This window comes from Microtus ochrogaster (assembly GCF_000317375.1).
Source record: "Microtus ochrogaster isolate Prairie Vole_2 chromosome 14 unlocalized genomic scaffold, MicOch1.0 chr14_random_1, whole genome shotgun sequence".
Classification (NCBI taxonomy): Eukaryota; Metazoa; Chordata; class Mammalia; order Rodentia; family Cricetidae; genus Microtus; species Microtus ochrogaster.
In genome coordinates, this window is record NW_004949096.1 from 27,945,155 (window position 1) to 27,957,567 (window position 12,413).

The following is a 12,413-nucleotide window of genomic DNA, read 5'->3' on the forward strand; positions in this document are numbered from 1 at the left end:
AAAAAAAAAAAAAACCGAAACTGTGCTTCAAAGCCCCCCGCACAAAAAAAGCTTGATGGTTCATTTACCTTATTTGAGGTAGGTTCTTACTATGTAGCCCAGGCTGGCCTTCGACTCAGAAATACTCTTGCCTCAGAATGCTGGATCATAGGTGTGGCCACCATACCAGGCATTTTGCTTTCCCTTTTAATCTTTGAATTCATCATCCATTATAATATTTCAGAAGTTTACTTAATTCATAACATCAATTTTAAGATTAAAATACAAAGCAAACAACAACAAAAACTGTAAGGCACCTGACAATTTACAAGTGCATTTTCCCATGGATATAGGCTAATGTAAATAGAAATTTGTATGCTCATGGGTTCAGGGAAGAACAATTAACAAAATAAAAATTGACTAAGAATTTAGGGCCCAGCTGGTGTCTAAATAATGTCCTATATTTCACTTGAGCACTGAGCCTGTTCTGGCTCCATATAACTTCCTCTCCTGTTCTAAAACCTGTGTGATATCTACCAAATGCCAAGGCTTTCAGCGTGTAATTCCTGAAGAAGCTTAGCACATGAACACCAGGTGGACTTCAGGGAGAGTAACTAGGTATGTGCCAGGAAGGCAGAAGGCAGCTGGGAAGACTAAGAAAAGAAGGAGATTACACACTGCTCATAGGTTCTGGAGGGTTGCAGAAATCACACACAGATGCAGTAAACATAAAAAGGAAACACAACACACACAGAGAGAAGTAATATAACTAAAATAAATTAACACAAAAACTTAGATCTACAGCTGCAGAAAAAAAATTCTTGACCATGTCATGCTCTGGAGTCCTGGCTGGCCTTAGACCTGCTATGAACTGCTTCTGCTCCTGGAAGGCTGAAACTGTAAGTGTTCACTACCGTGCCAGAGTGAAAACACTTCTTTTCTGTACTGAAAATACAACTTCTGGTGAGACATATTTAATAAAGCCAAAGTCTGGCTGTAATTAATGTAATTTAATCATAGAAAATAAGGATTACACAAATCTTGTGCTGTAATTATCAAAGGAGTTTCTTGTTTTTTTTTTTTTTTTTTTGGTTTTTTCGAGACAAGGTTTCTCTGTGGTTTTGGAGCCTGTCCTGGAACTAGCTCTTGTAGACCAGGCTGGTCTCGAACTCACAGAGATCCGCCTGCCTCTGCCTCCCAAGTGCTGGGATTAAGGCGTGCACCACCACCGCCTGGCTCAAAGGAGTTTCTATTCTAGACTATATGTCAGATTATTATAAACAAAATATCTACAGCTACTGAGAAGTTCTGTTTTACTTAATATATTTAGGGATGTTAATACAAGCTAATGTTTTAAGAGTTCTGATTAGATAAGACAAACTCCTAGAAGGCAACAGTGCAGTCTGACTACCTTCTAGGGGCTGCAGAGAAGTCACATTCAGGGTTCGTCAACTGGCAAGCTCTTTGCCTGGTGGAGTAGGGTACAGTGTCTATAAGGAGCACAGGAAACCTCACACTGCACAGGTACACCTTGGCCTCAATCTCACTCTTTTTTAACATCCTACTAAGTCCCCTTGCACCAAAATGCCTGAGCAGTACTGAGCATGAAAGGATGGGAGCGAAGCTTCTTCAATGACTGAACAAGCAGCCGAATGTAAGAGGATGCTGCAGCATCCCAACACTCTCACCCCAAAGAGAACAACTAACAGAGCCCATGCTATAGTCACTTCCCCCATGCTTCCCAAAGGGTTACTATGACTGCTCAGATACCTGAGGGGGGGGGATCCATCTGGTAAAGGTCCGGGGGTAGAAGGAAAGGAAGCAAAGGCCAACTCATCACAGAGGAAAGACCTTGTGAATGGCTCCTAGGATCACATACTGGTCACATGTTCTGAACGCTGCCAGGACATCCTGGCCAAACAGTCTTTAGTCTCAGCCAGACTTTTTCCTGGAAGGATCCCTCATAAATAAGCCTTGTATGAAGGGAATGTAAATGGCTTTTTATAGGAGTTCTTGTTTACTCTGGCTGACCTTTGAGCCACAGGGCTTTTGAGTTGAAACTACATTTTTTTTCTTTTGATGTCTTTTCACTAATAATGAAAATATTTGGCCAAGCATGCCTTTTGTTTTGAAAAACACTTGTTTTTTTTTCTCAATTTTAAGATGCCACTCAGACCATCTTATGTGGGAAACTTGATAGTGTACTATGTGTATGTCTGCTGCCCTTAGAGGCCAGAAGAGAGCACTGGGTGTCCTGGAACAGGATGGCGTTAAGGATAGCTAGCTGTAAGCCACCATGTGAGTGCTGGAAATCACACCTAGATCCTCTGCAAAAACAGTAAGAGCTCTTAACAGGCTGAGCCATCTTCAGCCCCTACAGGAGAGTTCTAAAACTACTGGCACTCCTAGACCTGCTTAATGAACTATTCTTACTAAGTTAATTAGGAGATGAGCTGAATATGATCCTTCATGCCCATAATTTCAGCACTTAGAAGGCTAAGGCAGGAGGATTACTGTGAGTTCTGGGCCAGCCTGGGCTGCATATCAAGCCAGCCTGGGCTGCATATCAAGATCTTAAAAAACAAACCAAAACAGAAACCAAAACAAACCAAAACAAAAACCTTAACACTGAAAGAAATGGCTGTAGAGACAGCTTAATGTATAAGTGCCTGCTGAGTTAGAATGAGGACAAGGAGGCAGTGATACACCTTTGTACTCCCAGGACAGAGACAGGTAGATCCCAGGGCTTAACGAGTACCAAGAGCGAACTCCTGGCTCAACGAGAGACCGTATCGCATAAACAAACAAACAAACAAAAATTAAAAATTAAAGATGCCTGACATTGACTTATGGCCTCCAAGTTTATGGCCTCTTTCTACCTCTTGCTACTCCTGGAATTTGATCGGCTATAATAGCTGTAAACTCAGTCACCAGATGTCAAATGTTACAAATCTCATTCCAATTTAGGCTACAGGTAGAGACCCTGCCTCAAATGAAACAAGAGAACCAGCCATTCAAAGACATGGGCTATATGAGACCTGTCTCAAGAAAGCAAACAAAGTAGAACAATAAATAAACAGAACTGAAATAAAAGAAATGAATAAACATAAATAGCTAGGTGCTTAATTTTCTTCTCAGGAATTAAAAAGATAAATACTAACTGGACATGTAACTAAATACCAGAAAGTCAGAAGCATTCTTATTCATACTGTAAGGTCTTAATTATTTCTCTTAATTTTTTTTTTTTTCATTTTTTAAAAATGTGATTAGCCTTAAGCTGGATGTGATGAGCTGGGCGGTGGTGGCGCACACCTTTAATTCAGCACTCAGGAGGCAGAGGCAGGCGGATCTCTGAGTTTGAGGCCAGCCCGGTCTACATAATGAGTTCCAGGATACCAGGGCTGTTATACAGAGAAACCCAGTCCCGAAAAACAGAAAAACAAATAAATAAACAAAAAAACATGTTTAGCCTGTATGTAAGTCTGTGTGTAGTGCCCCAAGAGGCCAGAAGAGAGTGTCAGATTCCTTGAAACTGGAATTATAGGCTGTAGTGAGCCACTGTGTGGGGGAAGGGAACTGAACCCAATCCTTGGAAGAGTAGCCAGTCTCTTAACCACGGTGCCATCTCCAGTCCCTCCCTCTACCACATTTCTCAGTTCTCTGAATGTAAGGAAGAATGCTATCAATGGGTTTAACAGACCTATCTGCAGAAAAACACGGCCTTTTTTCTGAGGAGAGCCAGACCCTGCTTAGCACATTGAGAAGCACATAGGACATGAACAGTTCTTGCAAAACCCCCAAATGTAACATGTTGTAGTTGAAAGTTCACAGGCTCATTAGCAGCTGAGAGCTACAAAGAGGACAGACAGAACTCCACTGCAATTTGTCACATTGTTCTGTATCTGTAATACCAGAAAGCTTATAGGAAATGGAACACAAACACAAATTCAAAATCAGCTCTAAGAAAACTCTGAGATAGAGCTACTGTTGGCTGATGTGGGATTCCCCTTTTGTATGCTGTGGATATGTTTTGTTACCATTGGTTAATAAAGTATCTTCTTTGGCCTATAGCACGGCAGAATATAGCAAGGCAGGGAAATCCAAACAGAGACAGAGGAAGAAAGAAAGCAGAGTCAGGAAGATGTCATATAGCTGCCCAAGGAGCCACAGCCTCGTGGTGATACACAGACTAATAGAAATGGGTTAAGATATAAGAGCTAGTTAGGAATATGCCTGAGCTTGGCCAAACAGTGTTGTAATTAATAGTTTTTGTGTGATTATTTGGGTCTGGGTGGCCAGGAAACAAAAGTATAGTCTCCATTTACAGTTGGCACTTGTCTTGCACATGCTAAGTGAGCACTCTATCACTGAGCTATGCCTTTAGCCTAACATTTTTCTTCATAGACATTGATATCCTCTTCTTTGGGGGTGGTCATTCATATTCAGAATTTTTGTTTTGTTTTTGTTTTTTTTGTTTTTCGAGACAGGGTTTCTTTTGTAGTTTTGGATCCTGTCCTGAACTAGCTCTTGTAGACCAGGCTGGCCTCAAACTCACAGAGATCCACCTGCCTCTGCCTCCCGAGTGCTGGGATTAAAGGCGTGCGCCACCACCTCCCAGCTTCAGAAATCTTTATATTGATGTAAGTAACAATGACTGTAGTTCCAGAACTCCAGAGATGGAGATGGGATATCAAGAGGTAAGGTCAGCATAAACTACTTGTGATCCTGCCTCTATTTTCAACCTTACAAAAGAAAAGGAAGCCAGGCAGTGATGCCTTTAATCCTAGCACTTGGGAACCAGAGAAAGGCAGATTTTTGAGTTTGAGGCCAGCCTCACCTACTCAGTGAGTTCTAGAACACACTACATAGCAACAGAGAAATCCTGTCTCAAAAAACAAAACAAAAAAAGATAGACCTGGGCTGGAGAGATGGCTCAGTGGTTAAGAGCATTGCCTGCTCTTCCAAAGGTCCTGAGTTCAATTCTCGGCAACCACATGGTGGCTCACAACCATCTGTAATGAGGTCTGGTGCCCTCTTCCGGCCAGCAGACATGCACACAGACAGAATATTGTATACATAATAAATGTATTAAAAAAAAAAGATAGACCTTTACTTTCTAAAATAGTAGGTACTGACGTGAGAAAAAAAATGGCTGTGTGTGGTAATCCATGCCTGTAATCCTAGTTAGTATTCAGGAAGAGACAAAGGCCAGCAACTCCAGGCTAGCCTGGTCTACAAAGCCAGTTCTAGCCTGTCAAGGTTACATAGCCATATCATGTTTCATATTAATATTCACATTCTTTCTTTGATCTGAATCACTCTAAGCAGACTTAGCAAACTCTGCGAATAGTAGGCACTAGGTGCTGTGGTGGTGCACACAAAGAGGTGGAGACAGGAGGATACCTAGATCCCGCTATATAGCTACTGTGTACAGTCAGTAACCTCCAGGTTCAGGGAGTCGTTGGAGAGCAAACTGATGAGGAGGTCATGTAATGTTGATTTCTGACCTTCACAAACACATACAGGAACAATGTATAATACATACACAAAAGGTAGGCAAGCTATTGACTGCTTAATAATCTAAGATGCACTGGCTGGAAACAAACTGACTGGAAGCACCTGGACTGGACAGCTTGCCAAGCGATGACCCCTCCCCTGGAGAGGGTCAGGACCATTCCCACAGGCTATTTAGGCTTGCCATGGAGAAAGAAACACGTGGTTGTTGGGTTTGTCCACCCCCCCACCATGCTCTCCTGGCCACCTGAGAGTACAACATTTATTAAACACGGGCATTTTAATTTGGTTAAATCTGGTCTGATTCGAATTCTTAATGCGCCTGTGGAGAGGCTTTTCCAAACACAAACATCATTTAAAGCACTAGAGGGAAAAATCAAAAATCAAAAGAATTTCTATAATTCCCATTAAATGTTACCTGGTCTGAAAATCAGCAACCATGTCTCGTCTCTCTGAGATCTTGGATGAACCATCCAGCCTCATGTAGGTATGCTTCCTGTAAACCATATATTCCTGTCAACCAGGACAAAGGAACACAGTAAGTCTGATGCCAATCACTGCATTCTAATTCTCAAGCTTTTGCCCACTGTATCCAGATATAATATAATGTACTCAACTCATTATATACAGAATGGGTGGGAATGACTGTAAAAGGGCAGCAGGTGAGTTTATTGCTACTTTATGAAATTCAAAATCAACCTGCAACCTCAATTTAGAAACTAATCAACTGCAGATTTCTGTAGGCTTTATAAACAAAAACAGCTTTTCAGTCACTAAGCATATATTTTTTTCTTTTCTTTTTTTCCAACTCTGATTTGTAGTTACTTATCCTGAAATAATTTTTCAAAAGACACTGAAGTGTTCAAAGTTATTCAGAGTAGAGGTCCTCAAGTTTAGGACAGTATCTCTTCAAGTAATTTTTGTTGTCAGCAATTGGTCCCTGTCAAATCATTCTCAGCAATGAAAACAGCTGAGTGTGGCAGTACAGCAAGGGAAATCTCATTGAATTCAAGTCGGTTTGGTCTACACGGTGAATATGATAGTAAGACTTTTCTCAATAACACACACACCAACACATTCCCAAATATAGTTGAATAAAATTTTGCTTTGTTCTTTGAGAAGAACTCATAAGAAAGCTCCAGCTAACCTAACACTGTATAACTTAATAAATAATATATTTGAATATTTTAAAACAAATTCCAGTAAACATTTCATTCTATACCATTAGCTCATTATTTCAGAGCATAACAGTTTTCTTTTTTTTTTTTATTGATTTTTTTAAATTGAACTTTACATTGTTTCTCTGCTCCCCTCCTGCCTTTCCCCTCCTCTTCAACCCTCATCCCATGCTTACAATTTACTCAGGAGATCTTGTTTTTTCTACTTCCCACATGTATTTTTTCATAGCTATGAACAGAACCAGTTTCCTTTCCATAATTAATATTTATACCAGTGTCCTTTGGCCCCACCCTTGACAAATCCCTGAGGATTTGTTCTTGAATTTATAGACTCAGTATCAGAGCAAAACAGATGACAAAGTAATTTTCCTAAGCTGAGTATGTTCTTCACATCACCTGTGAGAGGAATCACAATTTTAAGAATAGAGAGAAGATTTTAAAAGACCCAACTGGAAGAATGTTTTCCTTGTCCCAAAGTTGTGGTTCCTTAGAGAAGATCAAATTCATGCTTATTTTCCCTTTGATTAACCAAGACCACACTACGAAAAGTTCACTGTAGAAAAGTTCATGTTCAAATCTCAACAGGGCAGCCTATTTATAAACAGACAGACATTGGCCAGGTAAGGTGGTACAGGCTTGTATTCCCAGTCCTTGTGAGGCGGAGACAAAGGATCAGGAGTTTTAAGAACCACATCAGTGCTGGATATGGTGGTACACACCTTTAATCCCAACATTCAGGAGGCAGAGGCCCAGGGAGCTCTGTGAGTTCAAGGCTAACCTGGTCTACAAGAGTGAGTTCCAGGGCTCCAAAAACTAGAGAAACCCTGTCTTGAAAAAAGCAAAAACCAACCAAACAAAAAAGAACCACCTCAGCTACATAGCAAATTCAAGACCAGCCTGGGCAACATAAGGCCTGAGGCAGGAAGGAAGGTACAGACACGTACACTCAGCAAAAACTAACAGTAGTCCTTCAGGTTGTGGTTTCACTTCCCTTACTTCAATCTACCTACAGTAAAGCTGGCGTTTGAAAATATGAAATAGAAAACAAGAAACAACTCATTAATAAAGTGCTCCCCCCCGCCCCGCAGGGTTTCTTTGTCTAACAGTCCTGGCTGCCCTGGAACTCTGTATACCAGGCTAGAACATACTGTTATCCACCTGGCTTTGCCACACAAATGCTGGGATTAAAAGCATGCACCTGCCAGGGATTTATTTTAAGATCAGATATTACTATATATATATAACCCTGGAACTTTTTATAGACCAGACTGCCCCTTAGCGTAAAGAGATCTACCTGCCTCTGCCTCTGAGTGCTAGGATTAAAGGTTTCTGCATACCAGGCCGATTACTAATTTTTAATTAATTAACTCTGATATACTATATTACATTTTACTTTATTATTGGCTACTAATAAATTCTTACTTGATAAACTATCTAAGGCATGTAGAGAAAAAACAGTGTGTATGTCTCGGGTTCTGGGGAGTCTTGGAATAAATAATTAATAATCATAGCTAAGGTACAACTATACATAGGTTCCAAAATAATTTTTCCCTACTAAAAAAGACTAGTCAGCCAGACCTTGTGGAACAGCTCTGTAATCCCAGTTACTTGGAAGGCTAGAGCAGGTTTAGTATAAGACCTCAGATGCTCAATGAGACTATGTTTTATAATAAAAAACTGAAAGAAAACTAGGGTTACAGTTAAGTGACTATTTCAATCCCTGATACAAAAAATAACAACAACAACAACCATCACCACCAACCAAAACCAAAAGGCCAGTAAATCCTACATACTACAAATATTTATACTGGTTTCCTGTGGCAGTAATGACTTTTCCCATGGAGTAACTTTCTCTAAAATAGATCATATATTTGGACACAAAGTAAGTATCACAAAACAAAGGAAAACTGAAATATTTTTTGTATAGTATGTGATTACAATGGAGTAAGACTACAAGTCGATAGCAAATTAAATCCTAGTGAATATACAAACTCAAGGAGATTAAACAAGCCAATGAAGACTGAGAAAGTTCTTTGAAGAACGCAAGATAAAAATAATGGACCGGAGAGATGGCTCAGGTGAGAGTACTTACTGCTCACGCAGAAGACCTGAGTTTGGTTCCCAGCTCCTTATGGAGAGGTTCACAATGAGGGCCTATAATTCCTGTCCTAAGGAATCTGACACTTTCCTCTGGCAACTGGGCAACTTCACTCAGTGAACATATCCCCTAGTGCTACATACACATAAAAATGAAAATATTTAAAATTCAATTTGAAAATGAGAAGTCAGTTATTTCCTTTTCCAAGGCCACATGAAAACACAGATTTAATACAAGTAGTCCTAGGAGAGAAGTTTATAGCTTAAAGTGCTTACATTAAGAAATCAGAGAGTTCTCAAAGAGATAATTTAAATGTACCTTAGGGCCCTGGAAAAAGAAGAGCAAATCCCAGATCAGTAGACAGAAAGAAATCATTGAGACTAGAAATTAATAAAATGGGAAAAAATTACAAAGAATCAATTGATTCTTTGAAAAGATACAACTGACAAACCCTCAGCTAAACTAACCAAAAGAAAGAAGCCCAGGGGTTAGGGCCCATGCCTTTATTCCCAGAACTTGGGAGGGAAAAGCAGGCAGATCTCTGTGTGATCGAAGCTAGTCTGCTCTACAGAGTTAGGTCCGGGACAGTCAGGGCTGGACCCCTGTCTCTAAAACCCCAAAACAACAACAACAACAACAACAATACCACCACAAAACAAAACCTTCTATAATAAGCAATGAGATTGAAGCAGTAAATAAGTATTTTTGGTACAATGGATTTACTGGTGAATTTTACCACAGCTCCAAAGAACTAAAACCAGTGCGTCTCAGACTATTTCATAAAACAGGAAAGGACATTACAAGACTTCTTTTTATAAAGCTAGTATTACCCTGATACAAGAAAAATAATAAAAATTATAGACCAATTTCCTTGAACTTAGAATAAAAAAATTCAACAAAATACTAGCAAACTGAATTTAAAAACACATCAAAAAAAGTATCATTCACCATGACCAAGTTGGGTTTCTTCCAGAGATACAGACATGGTTTGATCCTTGAAAACCAATAAATGTGACAGATAAATGGACTCAAGGGACAGGAATTACACTCTTACCTTGAGAGGTACAGAAAAGGTTCTAAGGTGCTGGCTCAGCAGCTAAGAACACTTGTTGCTCTGGAGAGGCCCAGGTTTGACTCCTAGTACCCACATGGTGGCTCACAACCATCTTTAACTCCAGATTCAGGGGGATCCAAAGCCCTTCTCTGACTTCCCTGACACCAGGCATGCATATACAACACATACATAAATGTAGACAAAACATTCTTTTTTTGTGTGTGTGTGTTTTGAGACAGAGTTCCTCTGTAGCTTTTGGAGCCTGTCCTGGAACTAGCTCTTGTAGACCTGGAACTATCTCTTGTCGAACTCACAGAGATTCGCCTGCCTCTGCCTCCCGAGTGCTAGGATTAAAGGCTTGCGCCACCACGGCCCGACTGACAAAACATTCTTATAAATAAAATAAAATATAAATAAATGTAAAAGGCTTTTGACAAAATCCAACATCACTTCATGTTAAAAGCCCTGAAGAAACTTGAAACAGAAGAAACAACTCAACATAATAAATGCTATATACAACAAAACTACAGCTAACCTTAAATGGGGGGAAAACCTCAAAGAATTCCATTAAAATCAGGAACAAGATAAGAGAGCCCACTTTCTTCACATGTATTCCATATAGTGCTGGAAGTGTTCGTCTGAGCAGTAAGAGAAGCAAACACAAAGCATACAAACAGGAAAAGAAGGTGGTAAAGTACCCCTGTCTGCAGACGATAAGATTCTATACTATAACATAAAGACTGCATCAAAAAACACTCACAGATAAGCGTTTTCAGCAAAGTGGCAGGATACCAAGTTAACACATAAATATCATTAGCCTTCCTATGTACAAATGACAACCTAAAAAGGAAACCAGGGAGGGGGGTAGAGAGATGGTGCAGCAGTTAAGAGCACTTAGCAGCTCCTCCAAAGGTCCTAGGTTTGATTTCCAGCACTCACAAGACAGCTTACAGCTACCTACTGTAAGTCCAGTTCCAAGGAGACCTGATGCCCTCTCTGGCCTGCTCAGGTACTACATCCACATACTGTACACACCCAATACATATAAAATAAAAAGGGGAAAAAATAGAAAAACAATTCTTTTCACAATAACCTAAAACAAGCAAACAAACAAAAAACAGTCCCAAAATAAACTTAATCAATATGGAACACATTTACAAAGAAAAAAATTAATTTATTTTATTTGTGCAGTGCCTGCATTTGTGTGCATGTACGCATATGTGCACACATACACATGACTCTGAGGGAGTGCCTTCAGAGTCAGAAGGGCATCAGATCCCCTACAGCTGAAGACAGGTGACTTTGAGCTGCCTGATGTGGGTGTTGGGAACTGAACTTGGGTTCTCCATCTTTCCAACGTGTGTAATGAAAATTTTAAATACTCCTAGGAAGACATTAGAAGATGGAAAGACCTTCCATGCTCATGGATGGGAAGAAAGCAATAAATACTGTGAACAATGCTGTCTACCATAGGCAATCTACAGATTTAATACAATTTCCATCAAAATTGCAGTGGCATTCTTCACAAGAAAAAGAAACGCTAAATTTCATATGGAAGCTCAAGAGATTCTAGATATCCAAAGCATCTTGAGCAAAATAAATACTGTTGGAGCTATTATCAAACCTAATGTCAAGTCACAGTACAGAGCCATTGCATTGAAAGCAGCACAGTGCTGGCGTAAAAACTGACTCACAGATCAAGGGAATAGAAGAGAAGATTGAGTGCCAAGGCTATACAACTATAGATGCCTGATTTTTGACAAAAAGACAAAAAAAATAAACATTGGAGAAAACTGGCTATCTACATGTAGATGAATGAATGAAAGCAAGTCCTTATCTTTTCATTCTGCACAAAACTCAACTCCAAATAGATCAAGGGCCTCAATATTACAGCTGAAACTCTAATATTGCATAAGAAAACATAGGGACACACTTTGAGATAAAGGCACAGGCAAGTAATTTCTAAATAGGACACTAACCACTCAGACTATACATAAGGCTGATAATTAAGAATCACGTGAAATCAAGAAGCTGCTGTATAGAAAAAAAATGTTCCCTGGGTTACGAGACAGCCTACAGAATAGGTGAAAAAAATTCTCTGTCAGTGTTGACAGGATTAGTGTGTAGAATATAGAAAGAACTCAAAAAAAAAAAAAAAACCAAAAACAAAAAAACGCCAAGAAACTCAACACTAATAAAAGGAATAATTCTATTAAAAAAGAGGGGCGGCATGGAACTGAAGTTCTCAAAGTAAGAATTGTAGTTGGTGGTGGCAGTGCAAGCCTTTAATCCCAGCATTAGGGAGGCAGACATAAGCAGATCTCTGTTGAGTTTGAGGCCAGCCTGGTCTACAGAATAAGTTCCAGCCAAGGCTATACAGAAACCCTGTCTTTTTTTTTTTTTAATTTCTTTGTTTGTTTGTTTATTTATTATGCATAAAGTGTTAGTTTCCATGTCTGCCTACATGCCAGAAGAGGGCATCAGACCTCATTATAGCTAGCTGTTTATTCATTCTTCCTATCTATCTATCTATCTATCTATCTATCTATCTATCTATCTATCTATCTATCTATCTATCTATCTATCTATC

General features: G+C 39.6%; 1 protein-coding gene across 2 annotated transcripts in view; it reads right to left on the reverse strand.

Moving 5' to 3' along the window:
* Ino80 (INO80 complex subunit) overlaps nucleotides 1-12,413 on the reverse strand; it is a 114,609-nt gene that overhangs the window by 22,077 nt on the left and 80,119 nt on the right. For both annotated transcript variants that reach the window (XM_026787741.1, XM_005364272.3), the window contains one exon: nucleotides 5,912-6,006. In XM_026787741.1, coding sequence (XP_026643542.1) covers nucleotides 5,912-6,006 — 95 coding nt within the window. The remainder of the gene's footprint in view (nucleotides 1-5,911; nucleotides 6,007-12,413) is intronic.